The sequence below is a fragment of the Hippocampus comes genome, unplaced genomic scaffold, assembly GCF_001891065.2.
Source record: "Hippocampus comes isolate QL1 unplaced genomic scaffold, H_comes_QL1_v1.1 scaffold51, whole genome shotgun sequence".
NCBI classification, from domain to species: domain Eukaryota; kingdom Metazoa; phylum Chordata; class Actinopteri; order Syngnathiformes; family Syngnathidae; genus Hippocampus; species Hippocampus comes.
In genome coordinates, this window is record NW_017805497.1 from 1,669,675 (window position 1) to 1,685,028 (window position 15,354).

Consider the following 15,354-nt stretch of genomic DNA (forward strand, 5'->3'; position numbering starts at 1 on the left):
ACCATCAGAAAACACCAGCATCGGAATGTGACTTCACGACATCGTCGACATGTGAGAGTGCTGACTTTTGTTGGTGAGGGCTTCTTCTAGAGGAATGCTATCAACAAAATGAAAAAAATATCGACTGTTGAGAGGAAATTAGTGACATTTCTTGAACCAAAGCTTCTGTGTTTAGGTCAGTGGAACGCCTGGCTATCCCAAAATCTCCAACAATGCTTGTTACCATAGAGTGAGGAATTGATTTATTGGTGCAAACCTGGTTGAGCAGCTACAAAAAAAAAGTGACTCCTGGCATGTGGATAGCTGTATTTTCCTCTTTATTAGGCACAAAAAATTGCATTATACAAGGAGGCAATGCAACATGTGACAATGTAGTTCATCTTGTTGAGGATAATAAGCAGCATTCTCCACCGTTTGACCTTGGCTTTCAAGTACAATTATTGATTCGTTTATCTTCAGTCTAATTGTCTCAAGGTAAGGACCCAACCCAGTTTGCGCCACCTCAGAGGACAATTATCTCCTCTTCTTCCTGATTACGAAAACAATGTGAAAGCAAATCACCCACCATGTTATGCCCTCGTAATTCGGGTCCTCACCATGTAAGTGCTTCTCTCCTCATCACCACTTTCTCCCCCATCCTCAGCATTTGGCCTTCTTTCCATAGCTGTCCACCACCTCTGGTGAGACACTCTCATCTTCGCTTACATCCGCTGTCACAGCCTTGCCAACCAGCTGGAAGATGTCCTCAGCCGCTACGCCCATGGGCTCGGCCACCTTCACTGTTAACATGTCCAGACTGAGGACAGTTCCTTTGGTGATCTTCACCTTGGCCACAACTGACTTTCCCAGCTAGAGAAAAGAAATGTCATTATGATTCATTTTACAAATGCGATGTTTACTCAGATTTTCAATTGTTCTCAAACAACAATGTCAAACACAAATCATCCTTATTTTAATTCAATATGGTAGATTTTTTTTTATTATTTATTTTGACAAAGGCCTCGCAATTCTCTATACACAGGCAGCGAGTTCTTTTATGCTTGAAAATCTTGTCAGGCGCATTCAATTTAGCACTTCCACCGAGAGCATTGCCCATAATCTGCATTTGCTATTCATTTACTGCTGAACCAGCAAGTGCCGAATCCACCTGAATGGGTTATACCTACTTGTAGAGCGCTTTATGTAGTCCTTATGTTGTCCAATGCACTTTATCAAGCCTCATATTCACTTTTTTAAAACATACTGTAGCAACCTTCACAAGTTTTGTGGTTTCCGATGGTACGTGGGCGAAAAGAGGGGCGACACCGGAGGGCGCAGGAGAGGGTATGGAGAAGTGACACTGCAACTTTCAAGCTACGCAATGGCAAGCATTGTTGTTTTGGCGCGCTTACGTCCAATGGTCAATACTTTGTGTTCTCATTAAAGTGTTTGCTGCTAGCTCACCGCTTCGCCCGATTGGTCCAAACTATAGACTGCAATATTTGCATGGTGTACAGTGTGTACATACACCCAGTAGTTGCAATAATGTACTTTGTCTTGTTATCTCATCGAGCTCCCATGTCTTGCAGAGTGGAGATACGGCACCTTGTCACGACACGGCTTCTCACAAGGTAGCATCTTCTTGAGACCACTTCCCAGTGCCCTCTCTACCAGTCGGATGGAACGGACCAGCTCGGCCAGCTCGGAAGCCTCCAGGGATGCTGCATGGTCACTTCCCTTCCAAGTCTTGTCCAGTGTGATGTGACGCTCTATGACCTTTGCCCCCAGAGCAACAGCCGCCACTGAAATACTGATTCCGGACTCGTGGCCAGAATACCCAATTGGAATATCAGGGAATTCCTTCTGGTATTCCTGTTGATGACAAGAGGGTTTTAAGATACATAATGCTTCTAGCATTTCATTGGGTTATAGTCCTTTTTGTTCGATTTACTGTGATCACTCTGAGGTTGACATCCTCAGGCTCAAGGGGGTAGGCACTGGTACACTGCAGGATCGCAAAATTTTGGTTGTGCTCCTTCACTGTCTTGTACACCCGACGCATTGTCTCCATGGACTGCATCCCGCTGGACACCACCATGGGACGCCCTGGCACATACACAAGTGGGAAAACATGATGTTAATTCATATTAAAGTAAAGCTATTCAATGGATGTCTTACGATTGCCTTTCTAATTTGTCGCGATGAGTCGTCAGGTGCAACATCTACTAAAATCAGTGTTTCTCAACCTTGGTTGAGACAAGGCACATAATTTGACATAATAAACATCTCACAGCAAACCACCAAACAAAAATGTCGGAACAATACTGAAATAATGATCCTCTCGTTGAAACGTACTTAAATTAATTCGGCGTGTGTGCGCTCACGCGAGTTTGTATGTGCTATAACTATTCTGTTGCGTGAATGGCAACAGTTGAAGACATAGGTTAATTATGCACCTTCTGCCATCTAGTGGGGAACATTTAATCCTTCTGCCTGTCACTATATTTCACTGGAATACAGTATAGAGTTGAATAAAGGGCCACAGTGTTGTGTATGTGTGTAAATAAATTATGGAATTGAGGAAATACATTCCCACGCCGCGAGTAGAGGAAATGCTGTAATTTGGAAGTGATTAACGAAATAATTTGGGTTTTCCCACCTTTTTTGGCAGTCTTCTCCAGGTAAGGGAAGTTGTTGGTGTCTCCTGAGCCCACTTTAAAGAAAGGCACATTTAGCTCATGGAGGAATTCTACCGCCATCTAAAATTTGGAATAAATGTATCACATACAGTTCAAAGCAAAAAAACAAAACAAACAAACAAACAACAAAAAACCTGCAAATACATTCAGTGACCGACCTCATCCATCCCTGAGGCAGTGAAGAAGATTCCCACTTCCTTTGCGTACGTCTGTAACTCTTTGTACTGCTCATGGCTGAACTCCAGGTGGCGTTTATGTTCACCATAGGTTTCCCCCCACGAGTGTTTGGCCTTGTATGGACGCTCTAATGCGCGTTTGTTGAACTTGTATTGCAGTTCACTCTTCTGGAACTTCGCACAATCAGCACCACAGTCCTGTCAAAGTGCAAAAAAAAGTGAGGCCTGAATTGCATACCTGTCAACTTGTACGTTTTCCCCGAATTTTATACTTTTTTTTTTTTATCATTTCAAATAATGTACGGCGTATTACAACTTTTATACGTGTGGGGGGTGGGACAATTGTGAACCGATCTCACAAAGACCATTTGGCTCAAATCCAGATCGTCTCACCTGCTGGTAAGCCAACGACAATGCCGTCGTCGATCGCTACTATTATCACGGCAAACCAGCAAAAGTAATCCTCTTTCGTATATTTTTTTTTAGTCGCTGCGTACCGTCGGATTGATAAAGAAGGGGAGGAGCCCCTTGATAGGGGGCACATATCACACATGACAAATAAAACTTTAACCAGATAGGAGACCATTTTGAAATGACTTAGTTTACTTGAGGCCCCTGTGATTTTTTTTTAAAGTTACTCAGCTTGTCCAAGACCATCTGTTGTTCAACACAAAAAGAACTTTGAGCTGCATATTCGTGTAAATTTTTACCTTTGCCATTTTGATCATTTTCTTAGCGAGCTCGATGTCTCCCTGGTGATTTTGCCCAATTTCTGCGATAATGAAACACGGATGGTTGGCTCCGATCATCCGACCGGGGCAAAGTTCGAACTTTAAAGGCATGTTGACGACGGAGAAGACAAACAAGCACAAAATGTAACGATGAATGAAATTGCTCGTAGGGAAGCAAAAAGCTGCTGTTTCCAGGATCTAAGGAACGCCGACCCGGAACTGTTACCGTGACGCATATGCCGGAAGCGTCCTTCGCTTCCGCATTCGAAGAGTGCGTTTTTTTCCGTAATGAGAAACATAGCATCATTTTATATATATATATATATATATATGTGTGTGTGTGTGTGTGTGTGTGTGTGTGTGTGTGTGTGTGTGTGTGTGCGTGTGCGTGTGCGCGCGCGCGCGTGCGTGTTTGTGTAAAAAACACGTGATAACTTTTTGAGCAGGCAGTGGGACGCTCGGTGAGTGTATCCGGAAAAGAGGCCCAGCCACCTCGGCCGAATTCCCACAAGTGAAGTGAACGTCCCTGGCTGCAGTTCTGCTCATCTGAATTTTTTTCTAAATCCACTTTCATGCGCTCAGTCGCTCACCCGCACATGCGTGTGCAATGAAGCCCCCCCCAGCTCAGGTGCCGACCTCCTTGCGCGGAACTCCACGGAACGCCCGACAAACCCATTCATCTATCCATCCATGCATTTCTGACTACACCCTGAACTGGTCGGCAGTCAGTCGCGGGGCACATACAGAGACAAACAACCATTCACACCCACATCCACACCGCCACTGAGTGGGTACCGATCCCACACTGCCCGCACACAAGTCAGGCGAATGTACCATGAAGTGTGTATTCTGCCCATATTTAGTCTTGCAAGTATTAACATTCTCATGTTCGAAGTGAAACTCTGTTTTGTAGCCAGATGTATCCTTGAAGCACACTACCTCATCAGATAGCCGTAGGAATGTGCCAGTTGATACAAGCTAAGAATCGGTTTGGAAGAAACGAAAGTCCTGATGCCACACCATGGGTTTCGGTACCGCCCTTCTGATGATATAAACATGATTAATATGAAGAATATTCTGCAAATAAACCCTTCGAAGGTACTCTTCGTCTCCAGCCTGTATTTGGATAACCAACATCCTCACCATGTGAAATTCAACGAACACGAGGAGGAAAGAAGGTCACTTTCCCCCCAACAACTACTACACCGGCGACTTGATAAGATAAGCGTATCAGGGAAAGATGCGATGAGTGGCCTGCCCGCCGACTTTATGACTATTTACACGGGGTGAGGCGGGGTTTTAGTGAGCCGGGCATCTTACTTCCATGTCAGAAAAATAGCCACCAAAGTAACTCATATTTCAGAGGAAAGTAGATCCCCATTGTGTCAAAGGAATATATTCATATACAGGTATTGTATATGCCTATCGTAACTGCGGAAAGCTGAAAGTAGTATGATACAGACTCTTTAACGTGCATATTTTTGGGATGTAAAATACACGCGCCAATCAGGGAGGCCGGCTGCTGCTATCAATCACCCTCCTCATGTTCTTCCTCATCTATGAAAAAAAAAAAAAAACTGACAGCCTGGTAAAGTAGGGTGTAGGGAATGTTGGTTTAGACAAGAACATATAGGTTCTGTTCTTATCTAACAGGTGTTCACGGCCATTGTTTGAACAAGTGTAAAACATATATATATATATATATATATATATAAAACTGGCAACATTTCAGACTGATAAGTTTGACGAGAGGTATTGGGGAGGCCATATATATATATAAGGTAAGGCTTGTTTATTTTTAAAGAGCATCATTTGAACAGATGTCACTCTCTCTCCCTATCTTTATGACACCACCTTGACATCACAGTACCAGCACGTTTGAACGTTTGAAGCACAGTGATGTTGTTTCCCTTGAGTCTTTATGAGGTGACATTTCTTGAATTTAAAATTTTCACTCATCTGACAAGCAGCGTGTAAGTTTGTCACGCCATGCAACTGTCATTCTACAGTATTCACATACATAATGAGCAAACATCTGTCCATTCGTGTAAAAATAATATGGAGACCTCTTGCTTGGACTCCAGCAAAGCAGGTTCTGCTTTTGCCATGTCAAGGACTGTGCGCCTCTCACGTGTCAACTTTAAATAAAGATTATAAGAGGAACAGGAAGCTTGTCGGCGATATTCATGCTCACAATGGTGTAAACCAAGCTGTGTGCATCTGTGAAAATACCAACAGTGTGTGTAGCCCACTCCTTCGCACAGTTCAACTGCGCTGCATGCCAGATTTGTCCTGGGCACATATATCGAGTTTATAATCCAAGCAGGAGGAAAAGGAGTCTATAGCAGGTTGCGTTTTTTTAAATAGTAATTTAATACATACAGATGAGCAAAGCAACAAATGACTTTGTATACAATGTCTTGTTGATGCATAGTTGTACATTTAATTCACAATTTGTGACATTCGGTGCTAACTCCTGTGCAATGAATATGCAGTAACAACCGTGAACTCCCTCAGGTTAACCAAAATGATCAGAAAATGGCTAAAGGCCGTTCACCACCTGTTGTGTGATGGTCTCATCTTCACTTACATCCTCATTCACACTCTTGCCAACCAGACGAAAAATGTCTTCAGCGTCGACACCAATGGGCTCGGCCACCTTCACTGCCAACATGTCCAAGCTGAGGACAGTTCCTTTGGGGATTGTCACCTTGGCCACCACAGACTTCCCCAGCTGGGGAAAAGGAGCAGGTCATAATATAATACAATACAATATATCCTGATTTAAATAGCGCTTTCACAACAGCTGCAGCTGTAACAAAGTGCTTTACACAATAGTTAACATAAAATAATAAAAAATAAAATAATAAACACACAACATTAAAAACACGGACAGTCGTCCAATCTTAACCACTTTTCCGTCATACGCTTTGTTGTTTGAAGCGGTTCTAGATGAAAGAGGAGAGAATCCTCCTTTCACTAGTGGATCAGAGACGTCATGCTCAAAATGTGCATACGTCTGCTGTAATGGATTACTGCTAGTTTTTGAGGCAAAGGAATGATTATTTTCTTCACAACTTAGTAATCAAGTAAAACACTAATTTCGGCTGTCTTTTTATTTTGTAGCTTTCATGGTTTTATCAATGTTGTTTAACTGAAACAACAAGGATGCTAGCCAAGCTAAAAGCTATGATGGACAGACTCTCCCACCTCCTCCAGGCCACCCTGACAGCACTGGGCGGCCCCTTCAGCCAGAGACTGATACACCCGCGCTGCAAGAAGGAGAGGCACAGCCGCTTGTTCCCGCCGACTGCTGTCAGGCTATCGAATAGACAGACCTGAAAACCTGGACTCACCCCCATTCACCCATTTTTTATATGCTTATATTTATGTGTTATAATTTATATTTATTCATATGCTTTTTGGTCTTCTACTTCTCCCTTTCATAATCTTGCTGCTGGAAATGTAATCCAATTACCTAAAATTATTCAATTGTTTGTGTAAGTTCTTTGAGAGCTTCGGTTGCATGAATAATTGTATTTGGGGTAACACCATCTCACCTTTCTATGAAATGACTCCTCGCAGGGCAACCTCTTCTTCAGACCGCATCCCAGTGCAAGCTCCACCAGTCGGATGGAACGAATCAACTCGGCCAGTTCAGCGGGCTCCAGAGAAGCTGCATGGTCGCTTCCCCTCCAAGTCTTGTCCAGTGTGACGTGGCGCTCAATGACCTTTGCCCCAAGAGCAACAGCCGCCACTGAAATACTGATTCCGGACTCGTGGCCAGAATACCCAATTGGAATATCAGGGAATTCCTTCTGGTATTCCTGTTGATGACAAGAGGATTTTAAGATATGAATTACTTCAAACATTTCATCAGGTTATTGTAATTTTTTTGTTCGATTTACTGTGATCACTCTCAGGTTGACATCTTGAGGCTCAAGGGGGTAGGTACTGGTACACTGCAGGATGACAAAGTTTTGGTTGTGCTCCTTCACTGTCTTGTACACCTGACGCATTGTCTCTATGGACTGCATCCCACTGGAAATCACCATGGGACGTCCTGACATGCACGCACGTACCGTACACACAAAAGAGAAGCTTAATGTCTAACATGAATGGATTGTTCAACATTGCAATTTCATTATTAGGCCATGATTTTAGTACCCTGGCCTTGAGTGGGTCTTACTGGACTTAATCCACCTCTTAATACTACCACTATCATGCGACATTTATATAAACAATCAACACTACAACAACTGTGCCATGTGCATCACGAGCAGTTCAGAGTCAGTATTGCTTCTATCTATCTATTGTATGTATGGAGTTAATGTATGTAATCTGTGGTTGTCGAAAATTTTAAAACTCAAATCATCCAACCAATCACCTTTCTTGGCAGCCTTTTCCAAATAAGGAAAGTTGTTGGCGTCTGCGGAGGCCACTTTGAAGAAAGGGACATTAATCTCATGGAGAAACTCTATCGCCATCTAAAAAGTGCAATAGTTAAAGTGAAACCTTTTTTTGCGTGTGTTCAAAATATAAAACCTGCAAAGGCACACACACAGTACCTCATCCATCCCTGAGGCAGTTAAGAAGATCCCCACTTCCTTTGCGTACTTCTGCAGCTCCCTGTACTGCTCATGGCTGAACTCCAGGTGGCGTTTGTGCTCACCATAGGTTTCCCCCCAGGAGTTTTTGGTCTTGTAAGGACGCTCCAAAGCACGTTTGTTAAACTTGTACTGCAGCTCACTTTTCTGGAACTTGGCGCAGTCAGCACCACAGTCCTGTCAAAGTAAATACATATGGAATGGATGAGGGACATGCACACACACTTGTACTACATTGACGTCCAGAAACGTGAGTTAATCTGCTTCAACAATCATTTTATCTTAATACGACAGTACTTTTAAAATCTCTCACTTTCTCTCCCGCTCTCTCTCCCTCGTTTAAATTTTATAATGCGGAGTATTCACGGATACTAAATGACAGAATATACTGTACACATACACACATACATAAATACACTCACATACACACACGCAAACACATATTGTTACTTGTTCCAATAAATAGTGAACAGTGCATGGTAAAATAAAAAAATAAAACACGGTAAATGTGTCACTTATTACCTTTGCCATTTTGATCATTTTCTTGGCTATCTCAATGTCTCCCTGATGATTTTGTCCAATTTCAGCGATAACAAAACATGGACGATCCCCTCCAATCATCCTACCGGGGCACAGCTCAAATGTTGAAGGCATTTTGCTGACAGCCGAGGCAACTTTGAAGAGAATTATAAGCTTGAGGCGATAAAGTGTAATGAATGGGAGACGTTCCAGTAAGGAAAAGGACGCAGATGCGTTGTAATTGCGTATTTAAACCAACAATGGGCGTAGTCAAGTTTTCAAAAACGGGGGTGGTTACTTTCGGACACGTTCAAGGCTGCTGACAGGAAAAGAAACAATCTATCTATCATTATAATTCTATTATTTCATATTGTCCCTGTAGTAGTAATAGGTTTTGTTTTGTTTTTTTTACAATGTGCAAGGAGAGGGAATAAATGTAGACCTCCTGCATTCTTCATGTCAAGGGAGCTATTGTACATTTTGATGAGAAGATAACATTTTATTTAGTTGCTTATGATTAGACCGTCATGGACTCGGCAGACTCAGGCACAATCCCTCGATCGGCAGACATCACCGCCTGCTCCTAACCATCCCTCCACCTCCAATTAAATAGTGATCATCTCATCGGCTGCTGGCTTCCCTTTTCACAGGCAACCCCTCATGGCGCTCCCTTCTCGATGGGTCGCCCAGGCCGTTACAAGACCCGGTCCTCCCCCACCTCAACCTGCTGACCACTCCCACACCCTTCATGTAAACTGTGTATTTTCCTCCACACCTCTCTCAGTTGTGCCATCCACTTGTCCTAGGTTTTAACACTGCCCTTCTATTTTCCAGCCCAATGTTTCATTTTTCAACTCAGATTTTTCTGATTGTGATTTTTCTGATTCCGATTCTGAAACAGATTTTGTTTTCCCTGGTTACTTTCCCATTTGTTACTCAAGCCCTTCCCTTCAGACACTTGGGTGCCAGATTGGCCATTTATCTGGGACCTCTGCGGGCTGCCCAACATAGGCACCCAGGAAAAGGTTCTGGTTCTGCCCATAAACCCGCCTTTTATTCTGAACTTGCCCCCAAGCCACTTTACTCCCTGCCTTTTTCATCACCTCGTTCGCTGTCTACTTCTTCACCTCCTCCCATTCATCATGTTTCTGCGAGTTCTGTTTCCTGGTCCTTCATGTCTCTTGTGCTCCCCAACCTCGATGGCGGCAGGCTGATGAGGCTGATGCGTTCTCACATACTGGCTACTCGGGACCTGCAGATCCCTGTCCTGCTACCTCGACAGCACTTGGCAACTGTCTCAGCGCCTAGGCAAAAGTAGACCCCGGCCACGGCTCCTTGGCAACGCCAACCCTGCTCCGATGGTGCATGCCCCGCTGCCGCCCTCTGAGCCCGCACTGGCGACACAAGCCCTGCGACCACCCTGCAAACCTGCTCTGCTCCAATACCTGTAGATCCCTAAAGTCAGTGACCAGCAAAGTCTTGTTACTGAAGAATCTGAGATTCAACAGTTAAGATTTCCAAAAGACTCTTCTTGCTGACATCATTTCAACATCATCAACAACATTTAACCCACAATGCTTTGTTTCCTGTGCCTTATTAGTAGACCTGCACGCAAATGGAAAACACGAAGAGAGGCCTTATCCATTGCTAACGTAAGACTACTTATGTCTAGATTTGCGAAAGAGGTTTCTCTTAGGACACCTGTCAATTACATCGACACATTGGAACCAGTTGCTTGAAGTTGATATGTAGAAAAACTGAAGTTGTTTGGACAGAAAAATAACAACAAAACATCGAACTCTCAGATAAACTTTCAAAATCAGACTGGTCAAATTAAGCCAGTTTGTTCCTGAAGTGAGCTATCACAACATCATCGGTTATTTGATTGTAAAGAATAGTGCCAACATGTATCAGGACTGTTGATGCTGTCAAGAGCCTGAAGTCATAATTATTATGTGTCTTGGTGGTTAAAGGATGTTTGGGGGATTCAACACAATGATCTTTGTCTCACGACAGAAAAGGTATGTCTATACTAAAAGGTCCATCCACAGCCTAGGTGGATGTACCCTGGTCATTTGAGAATGTCGTGATGGGATGCAAATGAAGTGGAGGGGTCCTTGTGAAAGTCTGGATACCTAATATCTCCACTGCCAAGTAAAAGAGTTGTGGTCGTGAGAGCCAGGCACAACAGATGGAAAAAAACAAATTAATATTCCACATGATAAGCGATCGGAAGCAAGGTTAAACCACAGTACCGATGTTGTCGAGGAGGAACGGAACTTTGCTGGAGATGGGAACCAGTTTGACAGGGGCTTTGTAATTGGCTTCTGGCTATCTCCAGCTGGTCTGAGTGTTGGGGAGGTGGCGTCATTCGGGTTGACAATAATCCGTGTGGACAGATAAGTGTCCGGGAGAACTGGTTGCGACTGGTCCAAGTAGGTGTTCTTCGTGAGAGTCTCCAGAACAGGCCGTTTAGTCACAGAGCACAGAAAAGAGCCAGAGGGGTCCCAAACAGGTGTGCCGTGTAGAGAAGCTAGCTTCTGGCTAACAAGAGGCGAGGCAGAGGCAGCAGTCAGGTAGACTGTTTAACTGCTCTTTTGGGGTTGATCAAACAGTCAAATGAAACTGTGTTTTAGTGAATCCATTAAAAGGTACAAAACAGCAAAAACTGCAGCGGAGGCGCGGCAGCAGATTGCCAGGTCCCCCAATCCCACTGGCTTGCGAAGGTCGGGCGAAGGCCACTGTTTTGGACAAGTTGGGATGGAGGACGACAAGGTGAGGGAATAGTGTACGTATTACATGTTCCAGAAGTAGGAGTGCTCGGAGCAGAACCTTTGTCCAGCCATCGACAGCTGGGATGGTTCCATGCATACTATGAGCCATGCCAGGTGTCAAAGGGCCTGGTGTGCTGTGACAGGAGGGTGGGTGGTTTGCCGGTGGTGCAGGGCGGGGCGCGTTTGTCAGGGAAGTGGTCAAGGTTGGCCTGTGTATTGTACCCTCTGTTATGTCCGAGTCTCGGCAAGTCTTGGATACAACATGTGTCAGTGCTCCCTCAGCCTTCCCACTACCAGAACGGTCAGCAAGACCAATAACCTTTTTACGGAGCAGTTTATTCTTTTCAGAGGGATAAAATACCAACATAGACAAAACACTCAAAATAAACCCTTCCTTCACCAAACAAGAAGTAAATAAATGACGATAAAAATTTAATCTACCTCCTATAAAGCAAAAAGAGGAGGAAAGGTCTTCAAACACAAAGGGCAATCAAACTTGATAGCACTTGCTGTCAGCGGAGAGAGGCGTAGACATGAGACTGTTCAAATAGTTCCTTGACCAATCACGTAGCAGCAATCAGGTGAGGTTGAATGATCAACACCTGCTCCAAATTCACTCAACCGGGACAAACACGCAGAGACCATAAGAGAGGGGACACAATACATACAAGACAATACATTTCTGACCTGCCCAGTGGGTTCTATTTAACCTAAAAAAAAAAAAAATTAACTCTCGCACAAATAACTCAAACATATATTTGAGGAGTTATTAAGTCACAATTATACCTAAAATTATCGGTGTTAAAATGAGCATGTTTTGTTTTTTATTTTGGGATACATTATTTTAAATAAAAAAAAAAAATCTACTAGTGTAATCATTTGTGATGAGATATGTAGATAGCAAGGTGTGGAAATAGGTAAGTTTTTGTACTTCTTACTTCCTTTGAACATGTAATACATGTTAAACTATGACAACCATAGGTGATATTTTCTTTCTTCAAATTTTTACTTTTTTTCTTATAATGTGTTTATATGTTTAATAAATCAAATCAAAATCAATCATTCACCCAGAAAGACACTCTCACCCACCAAAAACACCCCTGTTACCCGCACCCCAAAAAAAACAAAAAAATCTTCTCTTACTCAAAAAAACTGTCGTGCACGCACACCCAAAAAAATTCTTAACCTCCTAGGACCTGGCGTCCACATGTGTGGACATGACGTTTTGGGTCGTCAAGACTACAATGTTAAATTTTGGACTACAAGGGCCTGGCGTCCACTTACGAGGAGGTTACATCATGTAAAAAGATAATTCTTTGTTTTTACACTCATCAGGTCCCAATTAGCCGAAATATCAAAGAGAAAATAAAAATAAAATAAAAATGCATGCCTTGCAAGAGTTCAGGTCTTAGGAGGTTAATGTAGTAAGTTGGCAATTTGAAAAATGTTGCAATCATTTTTCCATCTGGAGTTGAACAATGACGGGTTGATAAAAATCCTGTTGTCAATGTGTTTAACAGGTAAGAATGGGACAACATCAAAGCATTTATCTCTAAAAGAATCTGTAGGCATTCTTTAGTTGTGCAGGTCTACTTGCTACTATGGCCCATAGTCCACAACCAGGAAAAGAGAAAAAAATACGGCAATGTTCACATTTATGAAATAACACTCAACGAAATGAAGTGAACTGTAAATCCATCCATTTACCCTCACGTTTGTGCTCACTTGGGTCATTAGGAGTGTTGCTTTATGAGTTTTTGTGGATCGAGTGAGAGGGTTTTTTTTTTTTTTTGGTGAGCATGTCAGTTATATTTTTGTTGTTGTGAATTTGGATTTTTTTTCAGTGTGATGTTATTTTTGGTAAATGGGTGATTTTTTTGGTGGGGGGGGTATGCAACCATAAGGGCAGCACGGTGATCGACTGGTGAGCAAGTCTGCCTCACACTTCAGAAGTCTGTGGTTCGAATCCGGGCGCCAGCCTTCCTGTGTGAAGTTTGCATGTTTTCTCCATGCCTGTGTGGGTTTTCTCCATATACTCTGCTTTTCTACCAAATTTTCGACCAAATTCCCAAAACATGTATGGTAGGTTAATGGAACACTCCAAATTGTCCCTCGGTGTGATCGTGTGAATGGTTGTTTGTGTGCCCTTCGATTGGCTGGCAACCAGTTTAGGGTGGACCCCGCCTACTGTTCGAAGACAGCTGGAATAGGGTGCAGCATGCCCACGACCCTCGTGAGGATAAGTACAAGTCAAGTCAAGTCAAGTCAACTCAACTGTATTTAGTCAAGTACAACTTTATTGTCATAAGCAGCTCGGATAATGGACGGATGGCTATACCACCAATAGCACCACTGACATCCATGGTTAATATTTGGGAAAAAAAAAAAAACACTTTAATTAATACCTATGGTACTCAAACCCCTTCACATTGTTTCTTCATTTACCTACTGATGATGCAGCATCAACTGTGCAACTGGGGGTTTCATATGTTGTTCAAGGACACTTTGACGTACCTGTGGATTTACTGTATTCTCGCTTCAGATGTAGGAGCAGCTGCAGCTCTGACAAAGAAGACAAAGGTATTGACGTGGCTGAAAGCATGATGCTTGTTATCAGATCATGGGAGAATGATTAACAGAGAGTGGAATCTGGTGCATCAACATAAATTCACTTGCCTTTGTTTGAAAGGAAACCAGCTGTTGGATGTAAAGTACCTCACAAAAGTGACTCCACCTCTCACATTTCTGTTAATATTTTACTTTTATGTGGGAGAACACTGAAACAATGACACTTTACTCAAGGCAAATCAGCTTTATTATATATATTATATATATATTTTTTTAACTCGTTTAAAAATGCTCTAAAAGAGATCAGTTGTATGAATGGGAGAAATTTAAGCATAGTAACAGTTTGGCTTTAGCCAAAGGTAATTCGACTCAACTGCTCTGACAAATGCTCCGTCTTTCCTGTATATTGATTTCAATATCAGGGTTGCTCAACACAAAAGTGTTTACTGCACACTGAAGCACGACCGACCGAATAACTACCTTTCAAAACAATAGCTTGTTGTTTTTTGGTTTGTTTGTTTTAATTAAAAGAAGTTAAGCAGGACCAAGGTTCTACAGGACACATTGTCGAACAAAGTGTGGGTCCCCCAATGGCCCGCAGCCCTAAAAACTGCTGATCAACTTTGCCAGGACCTTTTGGTCTTTATTTAGTCCCTTAAATGAACAACTTGACCGTAAAGGACACAATTGGATGGAATTCGAAATCTGACTGACAGTTTCTACACAACAAAAAAGTTCTATCAACTTGCTGTCAGTCAGGGAACCGCCCTCAACAAAAATACAGTGTTCTCACGACAATCACTCTGCACATTCACACATCACTTTTATCTCGTAACTTTGTTGAGTCATAGCTGTAGCCTCCTCACACAGGCTGTGGATGAACGCACGCCCGCTGTCATAGGTGGGTCAGAGGGCATCGTGTACACCTACCAATTTGCGTGTGCCCACTTGAGTCAAAATTTCAAAAATAATTAACGTTTTATACATAAAATAACAAAACAATATCAAAATAATATAACAAAACACATTAAGACACGGAGAGTGATGCGATCGTAACCACTATGTCGGCATACGCTTTGTTGTTTGAAGCAGTTCTCGATACCAGTGGATCAGAGACGTCATGCTCAAAATGTGCACACGTTGGCTACAAGCTAAGTTAGAAAGTAAACATGAAGTTGTAGCGTCCACTGACGAAAAAAGAGTTATAAAAGAAAATGCCTGAACCTGGCAACATGGTGAATTATGTCGGCAAATTTTTGCCTAGCCTACCAGCCCTACAAAGCCCTTGTGTGATCCACTGA

At 42.8% G+C, this 15,354-nt stretch overlaps 2 protein-coding genes and 1 long non-coding RNA gene across 4 annotated transcripts; 1 reads left to right on the plus strand and 2 right to left on the minus strand.

Annotated features, from left to right (window-relative positions):
• Positions 1–294: 294 nt before the first annotated feature.
• On the minus strand, positions 295–3,816 carry LOC109519931 (sialic acid synthase-like). 2 transcript variants are annotated; one of them, XM_019876808.1, is made up of 7 exons: positions 3,565–3,816; positions 2,837–3,052; positions 2,639–2,738; positions 1,931–2,085; positions 1,585–1,851; positions 597–849; positions 295–529 (listed from the first exon to the last, which is right to left on the minus strand). In XM_019876808.1, the coding sequence occupies exons 1-6, from the start codon at positions 3,694–3,696 to the stop codon at positions 640–642; spliced, it is 1,080 nt and encodes a 359-aa protein (XP_019732367.1). In that variant the 5' UTR covers positions 3,697–3,816; the 3' UTR covers positions 295–529; positions 597–639. The 2 variants fall into 2 exon arrangements, with proteins under 2 accessions (XP_019732367.1, XP_019732366.1); XM_019876807.1 differs by having other exon boundaries at positions 295–849.
• A 2,123-nt stretch (positions 3,817–5,939) lies between these two features.
• LOC109519806 (sialic acid synthase-like) lies at positions 5,940–8,947 on the minus strand. Its single transcript, XM_019876562.1, has 6 exons — positions 8,715–8,947; positions 8,154–8,369; positions 7,973–8,072; positions 7,494–7,648; positions 7,146–7,412; positions 5,940–6,319 (listed from the first exon to the last, which is right to left on the minus strand). The coding sequence occupies exons 1-6, from the start codon at positions 8,844–8,846 to the stop codon at positions 6,128–6,130; spliced, it is 1,062 nt and encodes a 353-aa protein (XP_019732121.1). The 5' UTR covers positions 8,847–8,947; the 3' UTR covers positions 5,940–6,127.
• Positions 8,348–12,143, plus strand: LOC109519808 (uncharacterized). Its single transcript, XR_002169034.1, has 2 exons — positions 8,348–8,442; positions 9,362–12,143. It is a non-coding gene; the product is annotated as an uncharacterized LOC109519808 (long non-coding RNA).
• Positions 12,144–15,354: the final 3,211 nt, after the last annotated feature.

What these genes read in the sequence shown, in the direction of transcription:
- LOC109519806 (XM_019876562.1), bottom strand. Translation starts at nt 8,846, where the DNA reads ATGCCTTCAACATTTGAGCTGTGCCCCGGTAGGATGATTGGAGGGGAT. An exon ending in GGAAAAGGCTGCCAAGAAAG is followed by an intron (nt 7,649 to 7,972) that starts GTGATTGGTTGG and finishes CGTGCATGTCAG; the next exon opens with GACGTCCCATGGTGATTTCC. An exon ending in TCAACCTGAGAGTGATCACA is followed by an intron (nt 7,413 to 7,493) that starts GTAAATCGAACA and finishes TGTCATCAACAG; the next exon opens with GAATACCAGAAGGAATTCCC.
- LOC109519931 (XM_019876808.1), bottom strand. Translation starts at nt 3,696, where the DNA reads ATGCCTTTAAAGTTCGAACTTTGCCCCGGTCGGATGATCGGAGCCAAC. An exon ending in AAATGATCAAAATGGCAAAG is followed by an intron (nt 3,053 to 3,564) that starts GTAAAAATTTAC and finishes GCACTTTGACAG; the next exon opens with GACTGTGGTGCTGATTGTGC. An exon ending in CTGCCTCAGGGATGGATGAG is followed by an intron (nt 2,739 to 2,836) that starts GTCGGTCACTGA and finishes TCCAAATTTTAG; the next exon opens with ATGGCGGTAGAATTCCTCCA.